Here is a 25,313-nt window from a genome sequence, read left to right on the forward strand (position 1 = left end):
TAGTTGTATGGTGAAAAACATAAACTTTAACGCATATGTATGTATTTAACAAATAATAAAGCTAGTCCAGTTTTGGCGACAAAATGTCTGGTTGACGTGCCAGAAAGCAGGAATTTGGATCCAAAAAGCACTCATGATCGCGAAGTGATGTCAACCGCAGCTGATAAGCAGTCATATTTCGCACCTCGCGCTGTTTTTGCACTCGTAAAAAACCCTTCACAGGTCGAACCACATGTGCCAATCACTCGGGGTAATTCACCGTAATTGCGTCCCATCATATCACCTGCAGATAAGAACTCAAAATAAGAAGGTTGCGAAACGGCTATCTGCACCGATAGTGCCTCAAATTTCGAACATTACTAATGAGCTTCGCTTGAAACGAGATAAACGAAGCACTGCACAACAAGAATTTAAAACAGAAACTCGTTATCCAATTATATTACCCTCCATGTATACAACTGTATGAGCCAAAACAAACACCAACTGAGCCCTACTTTCCTGTGAAAAAATACGTTCAGAAATCGTAGAAATAGCCCCAGACAAAATGGAAGTCATTATCATTAGCTCAAGCCTGGGGAACAAGTGAACTTAAAGGACCAGGTAAGACAGGTAAAAGCAGTACAGGCAAAATTCAATTAGGATTCGGGATCAGCCACAGTTTCAGGTCAAATTTAGGGTCCCAAATCGAGATTAAAAAAGATCGGTAGGCAGCTGCACAAAGCATCGACTGATTGATTTGGTTTCGAACTAAGCCAGGGGTGGTTCAAAGGCTTATCATATTTCAATTTTCGGTTCGAGAAAATAAACAATCGCACGAAATGAGGGAGGGATAATGGAAATCCCCGCTAAAAGCGCAAATAATGCAAACAAATTAAATGTCCTGCGCTGAATCTTTCTTTTTTTTCCTTCGATTCGAGCAAAAGCAACCCCTAAAAGTGAAAATTGTCATGAAAGGGGGAGCCGTCTTATCAGCTGCGAAATTTATCAATGCCAGCGCTCCAAAGGCAAGACCCCAAAAAGTCTGGTCGTAAAAAATTGTCGGGCATGTCATATGCAAATGGAATAAAAAATCTTTGAACCAATTTTTAGGTCATGGCATGTCATAAGTCGCAGGACTTTATGCCAGATTTAATTAAAAGCATTCCCCCACATAAGCTCAAGCTCAATGTGGTGGGGCGGTAATTAAAAATACTTTACTTAAATGGGTGTAACCAGCTCAAAAAAGAAATGGTGACAAAAAAGGTTTGGAAGGACTATCGACCATTTAATACCTAGTAATCAGTTTTTAGTAAATGGTTATGGATAATGGCGGAAAATGTCTATAAAACGTGATTTAAAATACACTAAAATTTATCTTTTAATCAAAGAGTAATGTTCTGAATTATTTAAAAGCTTAATAGTCAATTAATTAATTGTACAGCGAATCGAGTTTTTTTCAAAAATCTAAGATGATTTAGTTAATAATTTACTTGTAACTTAAAATTATTTTAATATACCCGAGGACACTGTTAGTACCGCAAACAAAAACCTCACGTGCGATGTCCTGTTCTCATTTTCGTGTTTATTTCCTAGCGTTCTTTGTTTTCACTTTTCTGGCCATAATTCTTTGCTTTTACCCTGGGAACTGTGGCAATTGTTTAGTGTCCTGGGCGAGTCGCTTTCCCTGGTTTTCACTGGCTTTTCCCCGTGGCCAGAAGCATATTTAGCCGCATTACGTGATACAATATATGAGTGACATGTTATTCTAATTTCGCACCCCTTTTCATATTCTTGGCCACATTTTTTCCGTTTTTTTTCCTCCAAGGGTGCGCTTGTCAAAATAAACATTTCCATATGGTGGCCATAGCCCCCGGGCAATGTGTCGCAATGTGACAAAGAGAAAAGATGGAAAAGAAAGGGACCATCGGAGAAAGAGTGTTTAGAGGTCTCGAATGAGGTCACTTCTTCTCCGTTGAATGCAGACTAATTACGGACCGATGCAAAGTCTCTCAATTATGTTTAAAACTCGGGCGTCACTCTGAAGTGTTGACAAAGCGGCGGAAATTGTTCGTCGTTCGATATTCTTGGTTTTGAGGGACTATATATGTAAAGGTGTATGCACTCCAAGGACTTGGGAATGTCTCACTTTTGTGCCCCTTATCGATGGTAGATGTGAGGTGTCATGTTCGTTTTTGGATTTATTTTTTTTATGATGTGCATTGTTCAGCGTTTTTTCCGAAACAATGATAACTTTTGTCCCTACAAGTTGCACGAATAACGTTTTGCGAGTGAACTGTGGTTAAACAAAAGTTTTGCTTGTCATTTAATTAAAAAAAATTGTGTTATATTTTATTCTTTCATGCAGAAAAACAGAGACAACGTCTAGATGTTGCATATATTTTGGTAAACTCATGTTGCGGGAATTTTTATGGAAAACAGCAGGAGGAACCGTATTCGACACCAAAAAACAAACGAGCAGAGCTCTTGCATACTCAGCAACATTGATAAACAGTGAAAGAAATGAATTTCAATATAATTGAGCTATATTAAATGTTTTGAACTGGGAATTATATTTTATTTAGTTTTAGGAATGGCTTTTACAACTGTTCCATATTCACCTTGAATTTGTAGTGTTTTAGAAATTCTAATTGTTGGATTAATTTAAATTTCTTAAGCATTTACTATTGTGTTGAATCGTAATCAGTTTTTTTTTTATTTTATTATTGACGAATGAACTTAGTTTAAAATTAAAATATAATAAACAAGTCAAAGGCTAATTTAATTTAAGAATGACTTGTGAAACATTTTATTTTCTGTGCTTTACTGCTGCTGCGTTGGCAGAATGCATTTTCGTTTGCAGCTTCGAACTCGAACCTTCCCGCCTTCCACCGATTCGACATGACAACATGAATAATTCACTTGAACCCGCCACAAAAACAAGAACAACAACAGGCCGAAACTGATTCTGCAACGCAAAATGCTCGGAAAGTTCAATGCACGCAACCACAAAATCCAGATTTTGACCGACTAAAAGAAGAAGGAGATTCGAGGGAGATTTAGGAAGAACGAAAGGCGATCTCAGGGCAGGACAGGAAATGTTTCTGACCATGAACGTATCTTAGCAACAATGTATATCGTTTTGCATTAAGCATACTGTACTTTTTGTGGGGGCGTTTCCTCAAGGATTAGGGCCAATTTGCATAGGTGCGTGGGTGATCCGTAGGTGGCGGACTGCATTACGGCGAAGGACATGGCTAGAGATTCCAGTGAATAAATAGTTCCAACCCACTTCAACAACAAGCGATCTTGCCGTACTTAACTTGTTCGGCTGAGTGAGTGGCTTAAAGTGCCGTTAAAACAAGCCTGGCCCGCAAATCTCACACCTCTTTCGAGGGGGCTCCTCCATTTCCCATTTCGCATTTCGCATTTACCATTCCCAACTCCACACCGGGGCTATAAAATATCAGAAATTATCTGCCTCCACGCCTCGAATCGCACTTAATCACCTCGAGCAGATGCCAAAGGAGTGAAACGACCGAAACGGAAGTCGGCAACAGTTTTTTAAATGCAGTCATTTAGCCAAAGTGCCAAAGTGCTGGCCAGACCAGGCTAGGCCATGCCAGGCCAGCTCAGAGACCGACTCTCTAGGCTTTAAGATCTGTGATGTGATGTGATGTGATGTGATGTGGCCACGCCCTGCCCAAAAGAACTCAATTCTACCGGATGATTTTCTCCACTCCGGGGAACTGGCTTCGGTAATTATTTTGTGGCCAGTGGAGCGAGCGATAAGACAAGCGGGCAAAGTAAACAAAGTTTTTGCATTGTTTTTTTTTCCAGCACTCTGCATCTGCGCTTCTTCTGCTTCTTTTTGCATTTTCTGGTTTCAGGTTTCGCGTGCCCATGGGCTACATTAATTGAAAAAGTCGCTCGCTTTGGTTGGCAAGCAAATGAAGTTGGTCTTGGCTTTGGAAGTTACTTGACATGCTGCCCATTCCCCTATCCCCCCGCTCTCCATTAAACCCCACTCGCCACTCCTCACGCTTAACCCCCTTCGGACTTATCGGTCAACAAAATGCAGTCGCTGGCCGGCGATAAACTGTGGCCATGGCTGCCTTAAAGTAGATCGATCGCTTGATTGGCGACGGAAAAGCGCCTGCCCTCCTCTTGTCCGACCGCTTTTCACTTGGAAAAATTAGTTAACTGCTGTTGTCTCTCATAAAAAGTTTGTGATTAAAACTTTAGGTAATCAAATTTAATTTCAATACTTAAAATCTTTACTAAAGGCGTAACATTGTCTATAAAGATAAGCTCAACAACTTTGCTTTTAAATTATCTACTTTTGATTTAAATGGCCATAAAGATAACCTTTGGATTAGCATTTTTACCAAAAGGTATCACAAAAGTGATACGATGACTTTATATAACTAATTGCAAATGATCAAAGATAAGAGAAAGATTCACTTTGTGATTTGGATGTTTATTGTACTTAATTTATTTCTATTCATTAATAAATTAATATTTCCTAAATGGCAGAAAGCTAATTGATTGTTGGGCATAAAAAAAAGTCATAAAGTTTTTATTAGCTTTTGATGATCTTAAGACAAACTAAAAGATATTTTCCAGATCATTTCCGATCTGATTTTCGCTGTGCAATTATCTGTAGAGCTAATCTATGTGCTGCAATTGCCTCAGAAAAATAGAACATGAAAAACGACCAGTTACAATGGCGACGACAATGTCTGGACGGGATCGCCAAAGAGCAGGGGAGAGGAAGTCGGCGGGCCCAGCCAAAAGTAATTTGTTACAACAGCCACAAGACCAAGTCACCAGCTTCGCTTTGTTCCGATCCAATGCTATCCAATCGGATTCGAATCGATCCGATCCAAGCGCCAAGACTCTCGACTCCCCAGCTGAATGAGCAGCCGTTGCTATTATTTTATTATTATCTACAAAATGCACGTACTTTATACCACTTACGAGTCTGCAGCCACGGTAGTCGACGTTCTTGTCGAAGTCGTGTGGTTGCAGTTTCAGTTTTGGTGGGGGAGATTGGCACAGTGGTTTTGATTTGAGATCTGGAGATTCCCGGGATTCACTTAGGTGAGGGATTTTTATGAAAATGTTTACCTCTGTTGCGATCACCATTTCACACTTTGTTCGTCACTTGGGTACTTTTAGTTATTAAACCTTTTGGGGATTTTTGCGGCTAAGCAAATTTAACACAAACATTTTTTCTTTTAATAAAACTACAAAATGGGTAATATAGTTTCTGTTTCGTTCCCGTTGACAGTCTTTCACAATTTTAAAGATGTAAATATTTAAAATGTACTAATGTTTTTGGTTCCACTGTATAGTGGATATAAGCCACAAGCCGCTTTTGCCGTTGCTCTTGCCAGCTGTGTGTGTGATCTTATCTGAAGCCTTGTCCGCGTTCGCGCAACTTAAGTAGGTACTAAGTGCTGCATATATCATAGATGCCCAAGCCCAAGCTCAAGCCCATTCCCTACCTCTCATATTCGCCGCCTCCTCCCGCATTCCCACCAAGATACTGAACCCCAAGACCGGACTTTTTTGTTCTTTGAACCTTTAGCAAACGCTGGATTAGATGTAGTGTGCTGTGCGGCTTATGACGTGCCATGTCCATGTGTGGACTCGCCTGATTAATGGCAATTATCCGCCGCACATTTTCTATTTCCACATTCTGCGGCAGTGGAATTGAGCTGTCAATGGAGCCGAGTGGAGCGGATAGCGGGCGAACGGGAAATCGGTGTACATCTGCCATAAAATCCTGTGAAATGCAACCAGCCAACGATGATTTCAACGCTTTGGCCATTAGGTAAGCGACTTTATGTAGGAACACTTGACAAGCGAGTGGTGGCTTATGCCCAAAAACACCAACAACTGCAGCAGATAGTTGTTATCCGAGGCTTTTAAGATTTAGCTTCAAAAGTGGCTAACACTTGACTCGCGAAAGTTGTGGCAGGAAGTCATGTTTTCAGTCACTGTTTTCTCGGTGGTTTTCTAAATTTAGGTCTAGTTTTCTGAGTGCGAAAATATCCTTGAGTCGAGGAGAAGCCATTGTCTGTGCTCGGCTTTTGTTCTCGAGTCTCAGACAATGGCAGAGGCAAATATGCAAATCTTGTAATGAGGTGGTAAAATACAAGTTCCCTCTGTCCGTCTCCTTCATGCGTTTCTCCATCTCTTTTTACCCACAGAAATGTCTTTATTCACATACGGGTGCGGTCAAAATAATATTACTAACAAAAAGTTGTATACTTTTTAAGTAACTTATAAAAGTTTAAAACAAAAATAATAAATCTTTTAAAAATAAGAGAGTGATTCTTTGTTTAACTTTTATATAGAACTTCAAATTCAAAAGTCACATATTTTTAAGTTTTGACAACAGTTTTATATGAACAAAATATAAATCTTTTAGAAGATAAATGCCTTTGGTTATCAAAACTATCAGTGCTATTATTTTGACTGCAACTGTGTGTATATGGCTGCTGGCAATGACACAAATTGCTTTTGTCTGCTCACAATTTGCATTTGCCAGAGTTCCGCAGTTCCAGTGAGGATGATGGCACCTACACCTACTACTTCTAATTGAATGTCGAGCATAAAATTATGTCAGCTGAGAGGAGGGGGCTCTTCACTAGTCTCTACAATGGTGATGGAGATAATGACGATAATGTTGACGATAGTTAGGGCGCAGTATGTGGGCGTTCGGATCACTTTACAACTAGAAAATTAGAAAACTGACAGGGAGGAGAGCATTTATCTAATTAAGTTGTCTGAGGGCAGATACTTGGAGTCGTTCCATAAAGTTCTTAGAACTTAACCCACTCATGCCTGCATAGTTTGGCCTCTAAGCCGATTTTACTTTCGTTCGACAAATGAGCTTTTGTGTTGCCTGCGACACTTTGCTGATGTTTATAAATTTCACACTGTTAGGGTTGTGGGATGTTGGCGCCAGGTAAAGTTAAGAAAAAAAAAAATAAAGAGACGAACTTTTTCGCCGACCTGACAAGCGTGAAATTGCCGGGAGAAATGGGGAAAGGCGGCGAGAACCCGCACTTGAACTTTTGTGCCGAGTGTTTGACATGACAACAGCAAAGTAGATAAATGCAAGGCAGTATGGGAAGAAGAAGCTAGAGAACTCCCTGAACCGCAGAGAATATAGTTAGGGAATCGGAAGGGGAATTCCGAAGCTCGCGGGACAAATGGACAAGCCAAAAGACGGAAGTCACGTAGACGGGAATAGAAAGAGAAGTACAATACTGGGGGAGCTGGATGGAAAGCATGTGGAGCTGCCAAAACGTGATTGATGAGACGAGATCTGAAAGAGAATAACCAGACGAATAAATGGAAACAGTGTTGGGGGTTCCAGAGAATCGATTTCTTAATACCTCGTGAACTCGGACGTAATGTATCTTTCAAATTCTGATAACCTGCATGTTAAGATCACAACTTACAGTAAAAATATAGAGTTTCCCGTTTACGCAACACAAATTAAAGTTTACATACTTACAACCTGTTCTTTGAATTAAGAACAAACCTATAAATATATTATGTAATTCGGAAAATACGGATCTTTAGAGTATCTTACAATACTTATTTAGATTCTACAGTTTAAAATTAATTAAATACTTCCATTTATGAAACACAAAACCAATTACAATTAACATTTGGTGAGCCCATATATTTTTTCCCCATGATAGCCCAAAACAATTTTAATAATTTTCCAAATAAATGGTATTCTGTTGGCAGGACAAGCACATCAAATGCATTTAATTATGCTTCAGGGGAAACGTTCAACGTCAATCAGCAGAGCTCTGTTTATTTTTCATGCAAACACCGTCGTTGTCACTAGAGACATATGCAAATTGATACGGATTCTACAATTGCCCATTTACTTTTTTTTTTCGGTAGTTGGCTACCAACAACCTATGCCAAATGCATGGAAATGTGTGTACATGCAATTATTGATGTCAATCAAATCATTTATATAGAGATCGGGATCGGTCACGCTCCGGCAAACGTGGAATGAATTTCAATTTGAGTCGAAGAGCACCATCATCATCGTGGTTTGTTGACACGCACAAATATTTTGTCCAAATCTTTCCTTCACCACCTATTCCCGAATCAGCGGCATTAGTCGTGTGTAAATATTATCTTACAAATATTTTGGTTGACACCCAATCGCATGTGTGTGTGTGTGTGTGTGTGTGTGTGTGTCCCCATCTTTCAAACGCAAGTAAGTTTGGGTTCTGACTTTTTGGGGACTTTGATTCGCTCGCAAATATTTACCGCATTATCATTATATCTAAATATGTTTGTAACTGATTCCTAAACAAACTTATTTAAGATATTCGACTGGCAATTTACTAAAACCCCCAAAGGCCTCCCGAAAAACTCATCGAACCGCAACATAAATCACCATTAAGCAAGAAATAAACAAAACTGCAATCGAAGGGCCCCAAAAAATAAACGAAAACCCACTTAATTGCACTACGGCCAGATGGTTCGGAGGTGGGCCCCTTATTTTCCAAGGGGGTTCAATAAACCTCGAGCTGTGTGTTTGCCTTATTGATTGCCTTATCACCAACTTGGAACTTGGAATCGGATCGCAGTCGGAATCGAAATCGAAATCGACTTGGACGACGCGACGTTGCGCTAGATTTTTCATTTATCAGCTCATATATGGGGAAACCGCAGACGTCAGACGTCGGCGATCTATAGATAACTTTTTCGGGGGTCAATTTCGAATCGAACTTGGAGTCGTGGCTGCGACCTGCGTGCTGTCATAAATAAATATATGTACATGTACATGGTGCGTTTGTGTTAAGCATGAAAAATTTATTGTTCAGTGTTTCTTGTATTTTTTCTTCAAGTCAGACATCCAGACAATCGTATCAGCGTTTACCAATTGGATATGCAATGCATCCCAGAAACGCTTTCTATTTATGAAAGTTTCCAGTTGGCCGGGCCAAATTGGTTTTGTGGCCAGCAGCTCCAGCAGCTTTAGGTTATAAGTTCAACTGTTCTCTGCCGCTTAATTTATAAACGAGATAACGATTTTCCCCAGAGTTGTACTATTCAATTTTAATTAAGTCTTGGGGTTTGTTTATTTTGTTTGCGGTTGGAAAATGGGAGTATGGAAAAATATGACCAGTGATGGGAAGTATGAGTATATATAATTGTGCCCATCTATCAACATTAATTCAAATTTCCAACTGAAATAAGCAAGGATTTTTGAAGAAGTAAACACTTTATCACAATTTCAAGGTTTTAAAGTTTGGAAATCGCTACCAAAATCTTTTATCTTTAATTATTTTTTCCAATATTAAAAGCTTAACACATTTTGTACCTTAATAGGTATCTTTCCCAACACTGTTGTTTGACTATGAAATAGAAATCAAGTATATATTGCTCATGCTGAATGTCCGAGCACTCGTATCCTACGGATTAGTGCCCTTGGACCCCGGTGAATGGTATAAGGGATTCGGGGTGACGCAATGGCTGCCACTTGTCCAAACACATTCATTGATTCAGCCAGCAGCACTCGACCTGTTCCCATTTTCCCTTGCCTATTTGCAACATATTTGCATATGAGTTGCCAAAAACATTCATGATACAGGACTGGACTGGACTGACCAGAGCCGAAGGGGTTTTGCTATCTAATGCGGTCAGTGCAGCTCATGCCATCGTGGGCAGAGCACAAAATACTGTTGTCCAGTTTGGCAAACAGCAACAGCTATAGCAACAGCAACTGCGTGTGTGGGCGCCAATTGCTGCCAGGCCATAAAACCCAATCCAAGCGAATGGCTTTGGAGAATTAAATGCGAAATTGTAAAATGTATCTCTGGCCGTAGTGCAATGAGCTGCCACTTGAACTTAACCCGATGAAGAACCGCAGCTGAATCTCGAAGTGGACCGGGAAATCTGATGAGGAGTGAGGGACGGAAGGGTCGAGGCGTGCACACAGACACATAATTCATATGTTCGAGGCATTTATCGATTTTTCCTCCCCCATCCAGACTCAATTTCACCCACCCCCGTTTTTAGCCTGTTCTCAGCTGTTGGTAGTTGTTGGCCCAGTCCACCAAGCATCCCTTTTAACGCACAATATTTTTTTGATTTTGCAACAGACGCTTGCTACACAGAGAATTCTCGCTATCCATCCTCCCTCACCCTGGTTCCCTGGCACCCTGGCACCCTGGCACCCTGCTCATCCCCTGCTCCTTATCCTCATCCGCATGCCCAACCCTCCACGCAGGCTGTGAGCATCGTCATCGTCATCTAACGCGGCTCTCAACAGCTTCACTTTATTATATATATCCCATAGTGTATTTCATGCACAGGGAACTATTTTGGCTCATTTAAAAGCTTAAATTATAAGAATTGAAAAAACATAGGTATTCTAGAACGGTACACTATATTTTAATAACATTTTAAATTACAAATTGAATATTTATCCATTTTTGTTATTAATACGAATGTCGTTCCTCAAATCTACTTAAGTTGTATTATTCGGTGTGTCGTTGAAATTACAGCCAACTTATAATTTAAGAAATAAGATCTAGATTTATTTTCAAAGCGCACCTTATCAAAATCGTATGTTATGTTTTATGTTCAACTGCCTGAAATCAAACCCTTTATCAAGAATCTTAAATAGTGATTTTCTTCAAGTGCAGTCGATGTCGCTGGCGCTGTTGTTTGTTTGACTCTCTGCGGTTGCCCAACGCAGAAATGTTGTTTTGACGGGGCCAAACGCCGAGACATCGGGAGAAGTGGCAGAGGGCCTTCGAAATGTGTGGGTTTTCCGGGTGGGGTGGGGTTGGGTTGGGTTGGAGTTGAGCTAAAATAAAATGCCATAAAATTCAGAAACGGGAACCGGGGACAGAAGTCAAATGCCAAGTGCTTTCAGTTTTTCCTGCTCCTGTTCCTGCTGCTTTTCCGGCTCATCTTTTTGCTGAATGCTGATGATTCATAATGGATAAACTATGCGTAATGGTGAAAATACCACTATATTTAAATATGGAGCGGCACATAACATTCAGACAGTTAAATATGATTTAAAAGCTGTCATTTCAACAATAATCGCACTTATCTGAACTGTTTTATACACCTTTATTGCCGCCTGATTTGTACTTAAGAGTCAAGAGCTGTGTGTTTTCCCCCTTTTTCTTTTGTTTTTAGGGCGACCCTTGCCATAAATAATAAAGCGTGTCAAAATCAGATGATTTACGCTGCTTTGATGGCATTTTTCATTTTCATAATTTGTTGCCAACTGGAGCGCACAAATATCTGGCTCTGTCTTATCAAAATTGCCCTCTCACTCCTTCTTGACACTCCCCATTTTTTGTGTGGGAGCTTCAGCCAACAAAAAAGGGGAGAAAGAAATTATTTGTAAAAAGTTTTTCAGCCTTAAAATTAAGTTAGCTAAAGTGTGTGTCTGTTTGGAGGTGTGAACGCATTCAGGTTGAATTATGGGCTGCTTATAACTTTTGCTTTATTTGAAAAACTACAGAACTCATTATTCATTAATTGGATTTCTCTTTTCTTCATTCTCTGCAAAAATAAATGTGATAATGGGAAAATTATGATGATAATTGGGAAAACTTTAAAAATTTTTTTGGCTTTTATATAAGTAAGTTTTATTAAAACTAAATTTTATTGTCGAAATGCCTGTTCTACTTTTCTACGTTTTAAATTCTTTAAATATCTCTAATTCAATAAAATAGAACATAAAAAAAACATAAAAGCCAATCGAAATCATGGAAAATTGTATGCAACCGAAACGATAAATAACAAAATGTTCGACAGATACTCATTTCAAATTCCATTTCCATCAAATATAAATCAAACAAATGTAATCCCCTCTTTTTGGAAATATTCCGCCTTCCACTTTGCTGCCCTTCCATTTGCATGTGCCAATTTCAATTTGCATTCCAGTTAGCTAAACTTTTTGGAGTGTTTTCCTTGCTAATGCGCCACTAAGTATGCACTTGTTATTGCGGTTGGCTGTCATTATCCCCGATAAAATTATGCGACACATAAATCGACGTCAACAGCAATTAACACTTTCTGAAATTGACATAAATTTGATCAAATCGAAATAAAACCCGTTTCTTTTTTTGGCGTACACTTTTCGATAGGTTTTGTTATTATTATTGTACACGTTTATTTATGAAGCTTATATCGTTAGCCGAAAAATTCAATTAACAGCCTAAACGTGGGCAGGCGCCAGTCGTCCAAGTCGTGCGTGGGATGCAACTGCGAAATGCCACTGCAAAATGCAACCTAAAAATGCAACTGCATTTTCCAGCTGCCCCAGACAAGTTGCATAATCCGGCCTGAACCAAACCCACTTGGACTGATATGCAAAAAAAAAAATGGCTTTGATTATGATGAAAACTCAACTCTCTCTTTTGCCGGACAAACTTTTCATTCCAAATTATTGGTGACAAAATACAGTCGAACTTCAATAACTATATTTTCCTGAGTCAGATGATATTTGGTGAAAAACTTTTTAAAAAACTATGCATTTTTAAAGTCTTACTTATATGAAAAGCAAACTACAAACTATTGATGTGCATAATTCAAAAACCTTATGGGTTTAACATCCAAAACATTCATGTAATACCAATTAAACTTTAATTGATTATATAATAAACGTATATAAAAACCAACTTCAGAAATAAGAAACTAGTACTTCCTTCAATATTGGTATTAAAGATAGCGGTTTTACTTACGGAAGCCTGTCTGTTTGTGAAAATTATGCAAAATCTTGCATTAAATTAGAGCTCTCAACTCTGGCACAAGATACATTGAAATGTTACTGAACTTTTTCACTTAAATCATGGCAGATATACTGTGGATATCCAAACAGCTGACTACTCTGACTCAGACAATGTCGAATAAATTCAATGCCAGACGCTTCCATCACTTTACATATAATATAGTACATACCTCAAGAAACCAATTTGAATCCCAGACCACGTACTTGGCGCGTTGTTCCTGCCGCTTCCCTTATTTCCAGCAACTTAAGTTGCCAATATTAAACGCTTCGATGGATTTTATGGAGCATAAACAGGAAATTTGAAGAAGAATGTCCAATTTGCCATGGCCAACAGCGAAACAAAAAGAAAGAAGAACTAAGAAAAGGGAAAGAAAGTCTGGCCCAAGGATTGGCATTTTCTTTTGTCACTTTCAGGAAACTCTCCATGGCAAATTGGCATTAGGAAAAGCGAGTTGGTATACAAGAAGGCACAAAACTGTTGAAATTACTCCCCTCTACCCAATGTCCAGCTGTCGTATTTTCCCTTTTGCTGTCATTGTGCTGTGTGCGGTCGCTGCAGAAACCATAAAACATTAATTTCAATTGGAACTGTTGCCAAGGATGGGATAGGATAGGATCCATCCAAACGACTATTCCACACACATGTAACCCGAGTGCAAAATGAACTATAATGTTGGAGTTTATGTTCATATACAGCTAAGGCCAAAACAATACAACCAAATATAGCTATTTCCCTGCCTATATTATTATAGCATACAAATCGAAATTATAAATCAACCCTATATTATTTAATTTATGGTGTTATTTAGAACATCAGTTCATTTAATATTTTTAATGCTTACCCATAAGCAAAATAACCACAGAATCATTAAAAAACTGTATGGAAAAAAAAATGCTTATATTTTGACCGCAGCTGTATATACCATACATGAACGGGCGGACGTTATATGAAATTAATTTGTTAGGCAACCACCGACAGCATAAACGGTAACCGAAACAACAAATACCGCTTGGGAAAAGTTGCAGACCGCAGCAGCTGTTGGAAAAGACAAACAACAACAGGACGCGCAGCATATGTTAATTAAAGAAGTGTTCATTTCCACAACTCAATCGACTTTCACATTGCATTTTGGCTCTAATCAAAGCAACAGTCAGTGACTCAACGAAATCTTGAATATGCATTTCGCTTCGTGACATTGCCGCAATGTGTCAAAATCTGTCAGCGGCACTTAACCTGCACATAAGTCAGTGTCAGGCGGACAGAGAAAATAATTTACAATTTTCTGGATATTTTAGGAGAGTGCTTCCGACATCCACAACCAGCAGCTGCTGTTATTTCCCCAACTTCCGCTTAGTTTTTGATTCAATTGTACAAATTATATATATATGTGAGTTCTGAAGGAAAAGTTTCTACTCGTAATCCTCGTCACTTGACTTGGACAAATCGAAGTTGATTCCTGGCTAGATCCCCCAGGAATCGGCATCTGGTCTCTGGGACATCTGTCAGTGTTTTCTTCGCCGAATTTCAAGGGGGTGTGGTCTTCGATGTGCACTAAAGAGCCATTCGAAACATGCCCAAGCGATTGTAAAATGCTAATAATAATTGGAAAAACTCGCCTCTACAAAGTCTCACTGGGTACTTCCTGTAGAGGAGGTAACGCGCATATGCTTTCGATAAATCATAAATTTATATTCTCCAGCGCTCTTTGACATTACGATTTATACTCGATTCTCGGGGAGCGGCCCTCTTATTTTTTACGGATCCAAGAAAACATCAAACGCGGGGCAGGAAAATATGCGTTGTGCACTGCAGCCGCATCCGACTGTGAAATACATGGATCAATTTGAAAGTTTAACAACTAGCCATTAGCACTGGGGAGAACTATTTCTCATTTCCATCGTTCTCATTTCGCTTTGGGGCCATAAAATATGGAACATGAAATGAAATCCATATTTTTACTGCTACGGGATTATGGCTTGTCAAAGCGCAGCGATGCATAAGTTTACAGAACAGACTAGAAAAAGGAAAACAGGGCCAAAAATGGATATTTACACAAAGTAACTGTGGCACACGTTCCCGGAAGAAAACCTCCCTCCAAAAAGGAAATTGGCATAGGGCCCGGATAATTATGAGTCTGGAAAATGCAATTTAATCTCTCGGCCGGCAATCCCGTCATTCAATCACCCTGCCGCGGCTGGGAAATCGATTTTATCCATGAAAATGACACAAAATATTCAGGTCGGGATAAATAGCTGAATCCATTCTTTCTGAAGTAAAGTATGTGTACACACAGATAAAATATTGATAAATTAAAACTATTTATTTATTGGGTTGTTGGGATAGAACATTTTTCAAACATAAACTTTTTTTTAATCTTAAAGATCAAGTTATAAAATCTTTAAAATGTGGACAACAATAAATGAAAAATGTTGGCAATAAAATTTTAAACTTAAAAGTTAGACAAATTTGGTTGATCCGACAACATTTTTGCGAGTTACGCACGAATAGTTTTTATTTCAATACGATCATTTTTGTTCACCTAATGACAATGGCACTTCAATCATTAATCAGAAAATTGTTTTCTAAACTTAATAAATTATAAAATAATTCAACCTGTAATAATAAGTATAAGTAATACAACACAGTACAATGCTGATGAGTTTAGTATAGTTTTGAAGAATCGAGTATTAGGTCGACAATAATTCTGTCATGAAGTTTACAGTAAACACAGTGTTTGGCTTATTGTTAATGGCTTTAGAGCTCAATGGAGACATTGTTACCCGCCATACTAACGTTAAATGTGAAATATATGACAAATTATATTTTGAGGTTGTTACATGTCGTCTAAAGGTTTTGGGACGTGGCATCATCGGTGAGAATATTCACATTAAAGTTTTACAACTTCCTATTAGAAATGCTACGGTCAATTTTGGCGTCTATAAGAAGCTGTCGGGATACCATCCATTTCTATTTAACGTTACCCTCGACTTTTGCCAATTTATGAGACATCCGAATCCGTTGAGTGTTTTCTACTTGTTTTTCAAGGCTTTGAGGCCATACAGTAATTTAAACCACACTTGTCCTTTCAACGTAAGTAACGTAACTTTGATAAAAAGATGCCACACTCGGATAATAAAGTGATTAACTCCTTTTTCCATAGCACGACATTATCCTGAAAGACTTTGTTTTGGCCGATCTAATGTACGCAAAAATTCCCTTTCCAAAGGGCAGCTACATGTTTATGATTAAAGTGGCCACCGAAGGCGTGTGGCGAGGCGTCATCAATGCATACTTTGACATTAACGTGGACAACAATCCAAATATACGTTTTTAGAAGATTTAATTTATATTTGCCTAAATCAACAAAATCAAAATCAATACGGAAGATGAATTAAAGCTTTGATTATTTGTTTGACTTCAACTGCAGTTAAATCGACTTAAGCCAAGCAATGAAAATAGCATAGGTTGATAAAACAAATACTGTGCAAAAACTTTGAACAAAAGATAAGAATTTAATTTCTCATACCACAAACCAAATATATATGTGCAGATGAAAATTCGTTTCAAGGGGGTGAAAAGTTTGTTTTCCCCCTCGGCAAACTGCAAACGATTTTTCTAAAACGTTCGGACAGCTCGAGGCAGCAGAAGTGCGTAGTATTATAACACTGACGAACACATACCAAATTCCGCAACGAAAACTGAGATAAAATTATATTACTAAAAGTTGGTCACTAGATTCTTACGTGAAGCAAAGTTTGCTTAAAAATAAATAACATCAAAATAAGTTACTAAACTCATCAAGAATCAAAGTCAGTTGTTTAAGTATCTTAAGAGTAAGAATTTTGTAAATGAAAAGATAACACTCACCTGGCTGAGGAGTGTAAATTGTTGACTGTCTGTTGGCTAACATTTACAATTTCATAATGCAAAAGTTTGGCTGCGCAACAGCAACGTCCTCGTTGTCGCTGGATGCCAAAGGACAAAGAAAAGGCAACGCCGGCAGCGGAAAAGCGCTCAACTTAGCCCAGCTTAGCGACTTGCTCCGGGCTGGGAAAATGTGAGAAAATGCGGCGAAAATGTTGGAGTCAGTCAGTGGGGGGAAAAGCGAGCCCCAGCATGTGGCCAAAGTCATTTGCCAGAGCAAGTGAAAAATGCCGCTCAGAAACCAATGAACTCTGGGTGGGTGTGTGAGTGTATGGGGTTTTTATGTGCAGGCTGGTAAGCGGAAGAAGCCAGGCGGCCATTTTGTTAGACAACCGTTAGGGCGGCCATTTTGCAAATGGCAGCAACAGGAGAAAGTCGAGGAAGTGTAGAGGCCCCCACGTCATGTGTCAAATTAAAGGCAAATGAAATGATATATGTATGCGCCAGAGGAAATTTCTCAGGTGGCACCGCCCAAAAAACCATTTGATTGCTGCAATTAAATGTGCCAGGGCAAATGGAATGGATGAGCAGCAGGCCAAAGCAGAGCCGCTCCCAAGATTACCCATTTCTTTCCGGACTTTTGCGATGGTCATGCAAAAAACTAGTTTGTCCTCGAATAATTGAACATTCTCCGAGTTAGATGGCGGGTAAAATTCAATTGGGACTCCGTTTGCCCAGCAATCAAGCAACTCTTTTATGTGATGACTCTTGCTAAGCCCTAAATAAACACCACACACATAGCCGGACCGCTGGACGTGCACAGTGGAAACCTAATAGAGCGAACCATACAAATAGTTCATAGTAGGCTCAAATAAATTAACAAATTTCAAAAATTAAATTTTACTTATCAATTACAACTGCATAAGAAGAAAACAATCAACAAGACTTAAAATATATAATTATAAAAGAAATTGCGACATTTAAATAAAATTCATCTCTTTGCCTTTTATTTTGTAAAACTCTTTTAGATTTCAATAATTTTTTCCAAGAAACTTATAATTCCTTTGGTTCTGGTTCAAGTTAGTATATTTCCACTGTATGTGGCGCGTGCCTGGGCCAAGTTATTGACCGATAGTTGTGCCTTCTAACTGGCGACGCTGTGACGACCGGACAGTCGTCGTCGGTTGCTTTAATTAAAACATCACACAGAGGCACAGAAAGGTACACACACATCCACGGATACAACCTGAGACATGGTCTAACCGTGTGGAGTAAGCCGCTTAAGTTGCCCTTTCCGCGCGGCTGCCATGTTTCGTAATTATGCTAAAGCCCTGTGATCCGACCTTTTCCCTGCCCGGCAATCTTATCACGGCCGATCGACGCTGAATGCCTGGAAATTGATTTATAATTTTCCAATGGCAGCCGCGCTCTCTGACACACATCGATAAAGTTATCAATATGGCGGCAGTTACAGCTTTTGTACCGCCCCGAGTTATGTGTGTGGTCTCCACAGCTATGCTATATCATATCTTATCGGTCATGTAATCGAACCCCGTTTATCGATTTCCATGTAACCAGCGGTTGGGGAAAGCGTTCACATGGCAGAATCGAGGTTATGCTGCCCATATTACATTTATTTCCAATTAACTTTATGTATATGTATCAATTACTAATTGACTTTTCTCTCTTTCGCTTGCAGGTATGGAATGAAAATTGCTTTTCAATAGGAATACATTGTTAAATGAATCAAGTTCAAAAGGAAAAACGAATTGAGTTAAGATGTTGCTTTCAAAATCAAGTATGGACAGCTTTGGTAATCTGCAAGTCGAGTGAACTTGATCCTGCTAGTTAAATACATATATTTTTCAAACGATTTTCCATTTAATCTCCACTGAATAGCAGCTGCAACGCCATCATCATCGTCATCATCATCATCGCCACCGTCGAAGGGATCCACTGAAGCACGAACTGATTGAAACTGACGCGTCATAAACTGCTGAAGGCTTAGCTCTGCGCCCCGCTCTCTATTCAATGAATTTCCTTTTGTTGAATTCGGTGCTGTGGAAAACGCCAGGTTAGGGAAAACAAAAGCCCGCGCTGAAAGGAAAATGAGAAAGGAGAGTTGGAGAGATGGAGAGATGGAAAGATGAAAAGATCTCAATAAGCTGCTGCACATTGATTGAAATCGAAGACGGTAACGAGTAAACTTGGAATGACACAACCTGAATATCATGATGGCCATAATAAAGATGATGATGATGATATAACTTGGGCCAACTCCCAGCAGCATTTAAGGCGAAATGCATTTGAAACCACTTTTGCGGATGGTATTCGTACTTCACAACTTCAGTTTAGCTAGTTACGACTCAGTTGAGAACAACAAAAGCAACAGATCAAATTGAATAAAACATGAAGCTTTTGAGTTGGAGTGAAACAGAAGACAGCTGCATTCCAGGAAATGCCTCAAGCAGTCTGCGTGCTTACCTCTTGGCTTGATAAAACTTTAATTAACTTGAGGAATGGATCAAGTCGCCTGCTCCTCCTTGTTTGCCCTCTGAAGTAAACAAAAGTCAAGCCAAGATTTTGCTTGCCAAACGATGGAAAAAAATCTGCGTTTATTACTTGGCTTAAGCATTATTTTAGCCAGAGGCAAATTAGCTGCAAAGTCTGAGGGGAAGCAGCAGGAAAAGGGGAATTCGTTTGCCTATTTCTGGGGAATCTGCAGCAGAGTTGGCTGTCATCGTCACTGTTTTTTTTTTGTATGCAGAGCAAGTCTTTTGTGACTAGGCTTTCAAAGCCTACGGCATTTCTCCTCCCCTAAGAAACATGAACAATAAAGGATAGTTTATTTTTAATGCGGTCATATCTAGACATCTACATATCCTACTTTGCGGCGGTGTTTCCTTCACACGCAAACTAAAAAAAAATCATGAAAGGAAAAAGAAATCTCTTCTGCATAATAAAATTTGTTGTACCGAAATGAAGTGGCGCAAGCCCTTAGATGATTATCGGATTGCTGTAGACAGCTTTATGGCACACACACTTGCATATTGCCCTGTAATTTGAGTACTTCATTTCGAGGACAAAAGAAGGATATCTCCTGTATGCTCCTTTCTTTAGTTTTGCGCAGAATTTCATGGGCAAAAACTGGGAATCTTTTGTGTGCGGCATGTTTACAACCTCAGAGGGGTAAAAACTACTTTACTCCGGGCTCCGGACTCCGAGTTCTATGTTTTATTTACAGACGGCGAAGGCGTACACTCAGGGGTTATGGAATGGTTCAGTACAAGCCCATAAATTAGCAGCCAAACCGCAGTAGCAATAGCTCAATGACAAAACAAAGAGACGGCCAGAAGTTGGATTTGCTGGAGAAAGGGAGAAAAAGGGGGTTGGACTTACATAAATCCTCCTCGCCCATGGCCATTAGGTGTTTGATGGCTGCTTGTAATTAGCATAATTGAAATGTAGCCACAGAAACCAGGGTGGGGGAGTAAAGTCATCAATTTGATTGCCTTTTCCCTGGCCATTGAACTGAACTGGCAAATGTCAAATGCCATGCAGATAAAAAATAGAATCAAAATCAAAGCTGCTGCTTCCTCCTCCGCCCAAAATCCCCATTGATGTTTTCACTTGATGCGACAATTTGCATGAACCTGCCAGACAGCCAGCCGGCCCGACTAAATTTAGACCAATTGGGGGGTTAAGTGTGTGGTCATGCCACGCCCCAAGCCAAATTGGATCAGAAAAAGGGGGGGGAGGTTGGCTTTCAGGGGTGGTGAGGGCTTTTAACGTAGCACCTAATGGCCAGGCAGACGTTTATAATTATATTTGTGCAGCATTTCGGACCCACGACGACTGTCTGGTATCTGGGCAACATTCAGGATGTGGCAATGCGGCTTTGACTTTATCCTGTCGCTTTTGAATTTGAATCTCTGTAGCTCTTCAAAGTCACAGCCGGTCCGTCCGTCTATCATTACGTTTCCTCACGGCCACTCAACATAAAAGGTTTTCCAGCCCCTGGGTAGCTTTTCACTTAATTTTTTTCTCTATCACTTTTTGGTCCGGCCATTTTGTGGCTTAGTTAGTAGCAAGGAAAGAAAAAGTGTCGCATAAGGTGTTAATCAAGGCGATGAAAGTGACAATCAATTGAGCGGAAAACCGTGGTCATTGCCTTATGCTTTCGAAAGAAAATATTTATATCTTAAATTGGAGAGGTACATTAAGGTTGATTTTACAAATACAGACTTAAAAGTTACAAAATCATTAAAGTCTTACTGCTTGGGATGTGACTTAAGTCATGAAATTTGTCGGTTGTTTCGTTGTATATTTTTACTTCGCCTTTGTTTCTGGCTTAAGTGTGTCGATAGCAGTGCTATTTAATTTAAGAAAAGGCGATTAAAATGCGTTCCACGTTTGGTATCAGATTTGTCCAGCTTTGCAAAAAAGAAGCTAACTGCACAAGCTATCTTTATAAACTTACTCGGGCTTAAATAGGCTACACATTTTTTTCTTATTTAAAATGTTTTTTAATAAATCGGAAAAGCAGATAAACTTCTTAACCTTATAAATGCTTTTAAAAACTTAGGTTTCATTATTATTCTGGGTCCTACTCATAGCATTTTTAATCTTTTCAATGTCCAGCCCTTGCTAGCCAATTAAATATTCATCCAATTTGGTTTAATTTTTATTATTCTTGGGCATTTGCACTTTGGCCAACGTGAGCAATGCGATTTTCTTTCTTTTTTTCCTTTTGGGGGACTCCTGCAATAAAATACCCACCAAGTAGAGGAGGAGTTGGGGTGAAAGGAAGGGACTCCCTCCATGGCAAATTCACACGCACGTGGGAGGAAAAGGGGTCAATGCAGTCGTTGTCGATGCAGTTTCCGTTCGCAGCAATTTTATTTATTTTTCTTCTCCCCTTTCTTTTTTTTTCCATTTTTTTTTTTGCATACATTTGCGTTTTTCCTTCTTATTTTGCGGGCGCCTTTCCTTTTGTTTGGGGGGAGTTAGGAGGTGCACTAACCAAACGGAAAATCAACATTGGCAAGCCAATCGATGGCGGACGGATGCCCAGGTCTTCGCCTGAAGTTGCTGCTCTATTGGATGTTGCTGTTGCTGTTGGTGTTGCAGTTGCAGTTGCAACTTCGGGCGCTGCTGCAATGGCGAGTTCGGCCTGTGGGTCTTTTTCGAGTCGCGTGAGCGTGCGATGCACATTTCGATAGTGGGGCAAAATGCAAATGCGGCCAACTGCTGCGAAGCTTACAGATTTTAGTTGGCGATTTTCGGCTTAGAGTACCCTGGGCTTAGAAATTTTAGGATGGGTGGTATTGTGTTCGTAAAGGGTAGATACTTTTTGGGATCTAAAGCAATCATCAATTTCCTTTGTTATCGTTATTTAAATATAGTTTTGGGTTTCACTGAATTTGGAAATTATAATCATTCTTTACAGTAAGTAAGTTTGAAAATTTCTAATCACAGCAACAATCAATTTCATTTGTTATCGTTTTTTAAATATAGTTTTGGGTTTCACTGAATTTGGAAATTATAACTATTCTTTACAGTAAGTAAGTTTGAAAATTTCTAAACACAGCAACAACAATTTTTTGTTATCGTTATTTAAATTGCACTGCTATTGAAAATAATAATCATTTACTTCATTAAGTACGATTACCAATCGCTTTACTTTCAAAAAAAAAACCTCAAAAAAAAAAAACCTCAAAAAAGAAAAAAATTTTTTCATGTATCTATTTTTTTAAAAACCTTACTAATTTACTTTTCTAATGCACTTGTTGATTGTCTTCCTATGCATTGTTTAATTTTTTTTAAAACAATAAAGGGTATTCCTCTGACCCTTATCCTTCGCCCCATCTCGTTTGATGGTCGCCTTTGCTGCGTCATTCGGATACACCCGCATTTGGCTTATTGGCACATTTAACCCTTAGTTTGCGAGCTGTGCATAAATTTGGCCAGCGATAAGGTGGCCAGGAGTTGGCCAGCCAGCCGAGCATCAGTTTTGAGTCTCGGCCTGCCCAATTTAACCTTAAAAGGTGCTACCATTAGCTGCCTCTAATGGCCTCCCCTCTTTCACTCTGATCGTGGCCTGCTGATATGCGAAATTTTTGTGGCTCTTTTGTTTTTTGTTTGCCTCTTAAAATATTTGCTGTTTGGCTTGGAATCGCCTGACTGGCAAATGGAAATTTCTGCCTAATTGTGCGCGTCTCTTGCGTGATGCTGCCTCCTTTTAGGGAGTTTTCTCTTTTTGGCCATATGCTAATTTGATTGGCTCCTCCGCATACATTGCCATTTAACTGGGAAATCATGTGAGCGTACTGGAAAAATTAAAACAAGAGGTTTTTCCCAGGAAAAATCAGCAATTTATGTCTGTAGATCCCGTTTTAAATACTTAAAAAAATATAGAAATGCAATTTTTTATTGTCGCAAAACTTCAAAGGTCAATAACGTTTTTAAAGTCACTTTTAAGTTTTGTATAACTATTTCATCAACAAAGTTATGATGTGCTATTTTTTACAAATATTTTCTTGTTTTTTATACAGCTAACACCCAGTTGAAAGGAAAATATTTTCTTTGTGTGCAAACATTATTTCCTCACGTCGCACAAAGCTGTCATGTCTTTCTTGACCAGGCATTTTTCACTAGACCAATGTTAACAAAGTCTATTCCTCCGAACTGCTAATTTTTTATCGACCAACAAACTGCAATTTGCATATGGCAAAAGCAAGTTGTTTTTATTTTTTAAAGGAGCCGGAGAAACTGTCGCTATCTAAGCTTGCTCCTCCTTTGGGCTTTATCGTCTGTAAATGAAAAATCGTAAAATATGCAAATTCATTGGAATATCATAAATATTCATGGACCACCGATTCACTCTTTTTCTCTGTGTGTCCACAAATTTGGATCACTTTAAACTCGCAACAAAATGCATCAAATTCATTTTTTCGAATTTTCCATTTTTTTTTTTCGTTGTTAATCTTATGTAAATGCCTGCTGCGTGACTTGTCGAGTTGATTTTGTAGGTCCGCTACAACAATTAAACTCAATTAAGCCATTTTCCCATTTCTCCTGCTTCGCTCGCCGAGCTCCAATTTTTAAAGTGGAATTTCTAGGAAACTGAACGCACAAATCTGACTGAATTATAATTGTTTAATTTGATTCAATGAACGCGTCGCGCGTAATTACGGAAATGGCAAACTCAATTGAAAAAAAAAAACAAAATTTGTACAAAATGTTTGCTCAATTAAAGCAAATCAACTCTTTTTCAGCTTTAAGTTTGCATAATTTTTGTTTTGTTTTTAATTTGCCCGCCGACAAAAAGTGTTTTCAGGATGAAAAAGTCTGCAAAAAGCGGTAGAAGAATTTGAGTTGGGGGTGTTGTACAAATAATGCAAATAGGGTTTTTGTTTGTGTACCTTTTTTTTGTTCTTGTTTAACCAGACAATGGTTGGACAAAAATGCATAAGGTGGGGTACAAAAAGCTCTATATATACGAAAATTACCCCCTGAATTATTTCTTGAAACAAGGTCCGCTTTCTAAGCTCTCAAGGCTTGCTGTATTTAATGGCAATATTTGCATGCACCAAGGATTTAATTTGCATAAAAGTAAAGAGGAATTGTCAACTTTCTTTGCACCAAAGAATACAGATTTTCAAGGCCTATAATACAAAATGCACATAAATCTGCAATTTAAAAAATTAATTGAGCTTTCGTGAAGCCAGAAACACAAATTATTTTCTCTGTGCAATTACAGTTATAATGAATTGCCACTTCAAATCGAACATTTTGTATTTAATTGGTTTAATTTATTAATTATGAATTCTTTGTGTGAGCATGTGTGTGAGTGCGCGGGCGTGGGCGTGGCATTTCCCCGCCCCCACTGTCATAATTAAAACCGTCCCATAGATAACGAGAGATGGAAAGTCGACACTAAAAACTGAAAACGAACGAGGGGAAATAAAACCAATTGACACAATTTTTTTTGGAGCAGCGATAACCTCTTTCCCTCTCCGACTTTCGAAATTGTTTCTCCCTTTCTCTATTTATCTGCTGCCAAAGAAGCGTACAATAAAAATCAATTCGAGCAATAAAGTTTTTAATTGGATTCAGCTCCCTGCTGCTGCTGCGAAGCCATAAAAACCGAATAGTAGCGAGATGTCTCCATTTGATTTAGAGCCGAATGGCCAGAGATACTCAACAGAATAATTATTAAATAAGCTAACAAGAAGAACGTTAAATAAAAAGCAACCCCAGTGCTGCAATGCGGGTCTGTTCCCTGAAATTGAGCTGCATAAAAAGTGAGAATAAAAGGGGTGAAAAGTGCAGGTAGCAATGGAGCAGCTGCAGCTGCTTGGAAAGTGAATTCAGTCGAATTGAGGATTTTATTCAGCTCAGTTCACCTTGACAGTTTACGGGGGTTAAAAGGTTTATATAAAGAGGATATAGTAAATTATATAGATCTATTACGCGACCATATCTTGTCATTATGCTTGCATGTTTGTCTCAACAGCTCCTAAAAGCTGGCCATAAAACACACAGGCAAAAAGGGATATGTTTAAAAAAAAAACACCATTTCATCAAGTGAAATGTGAAAAAAAATGAGTTGAGCTTCAGCTCCATCAGACCAAGACCCCAAAAGCAATAACCATAAAAGCC

General features: G+C 39.0%; 2 protein-coding genes across 10 annotated transcripts in view; both read left to right on the forward strand.

The window, feature by feature from the left end:
* Positions 1–25,313, forward strand: part of LOC128254901 (neogenin) — a 35,908-nt gene that overhangs the window by 1,335 nt on the left and 9,260 nt on the right. The gene's annotated exons all lie outside the window — the stretch shown is intronic.
* Positions 15,495–16,175, forward strand: LOC128254912 (uncharacterized). Of its 2 annotated transcripts, none has more exons than XM_052984276.1 (2): positions 15,495–15,884; positions 15,946–16,175. In XM_052984276.1, exons 1-2 carry the CDS (start codon positions 15,495–15,497, stop codon positions 16,117–16,119), a joined length of 564 nt encoding a protein of 187 aa, XP_052840236.1. In that variant the 3' UTR covers positions 16,120–16,175. The 2 variants fall into 2 exon arrangements, with proteins under 2 accessions (XP_052840236.1, XP_052840237.1); XM_052984277.1 differs by having other exon boundaries at positions 15,530–15,875.

The sequence above is a fragment of the Drosophila gunungcola genome, assembly GCF_025200985.1.
Source record: "Drosophila gunungcola strain Sukarami chromosome 2R unlocalized genomic scaffold, Dgunungcola_SK_2 000006F, whole genome shotgun sequence".
Lineage (NCBI taxonomy): Eukaryota > Metazoa > Arthropoda > Insecta > Diptera > Drosophilidae > Drosophila > Drosophila gunungcola.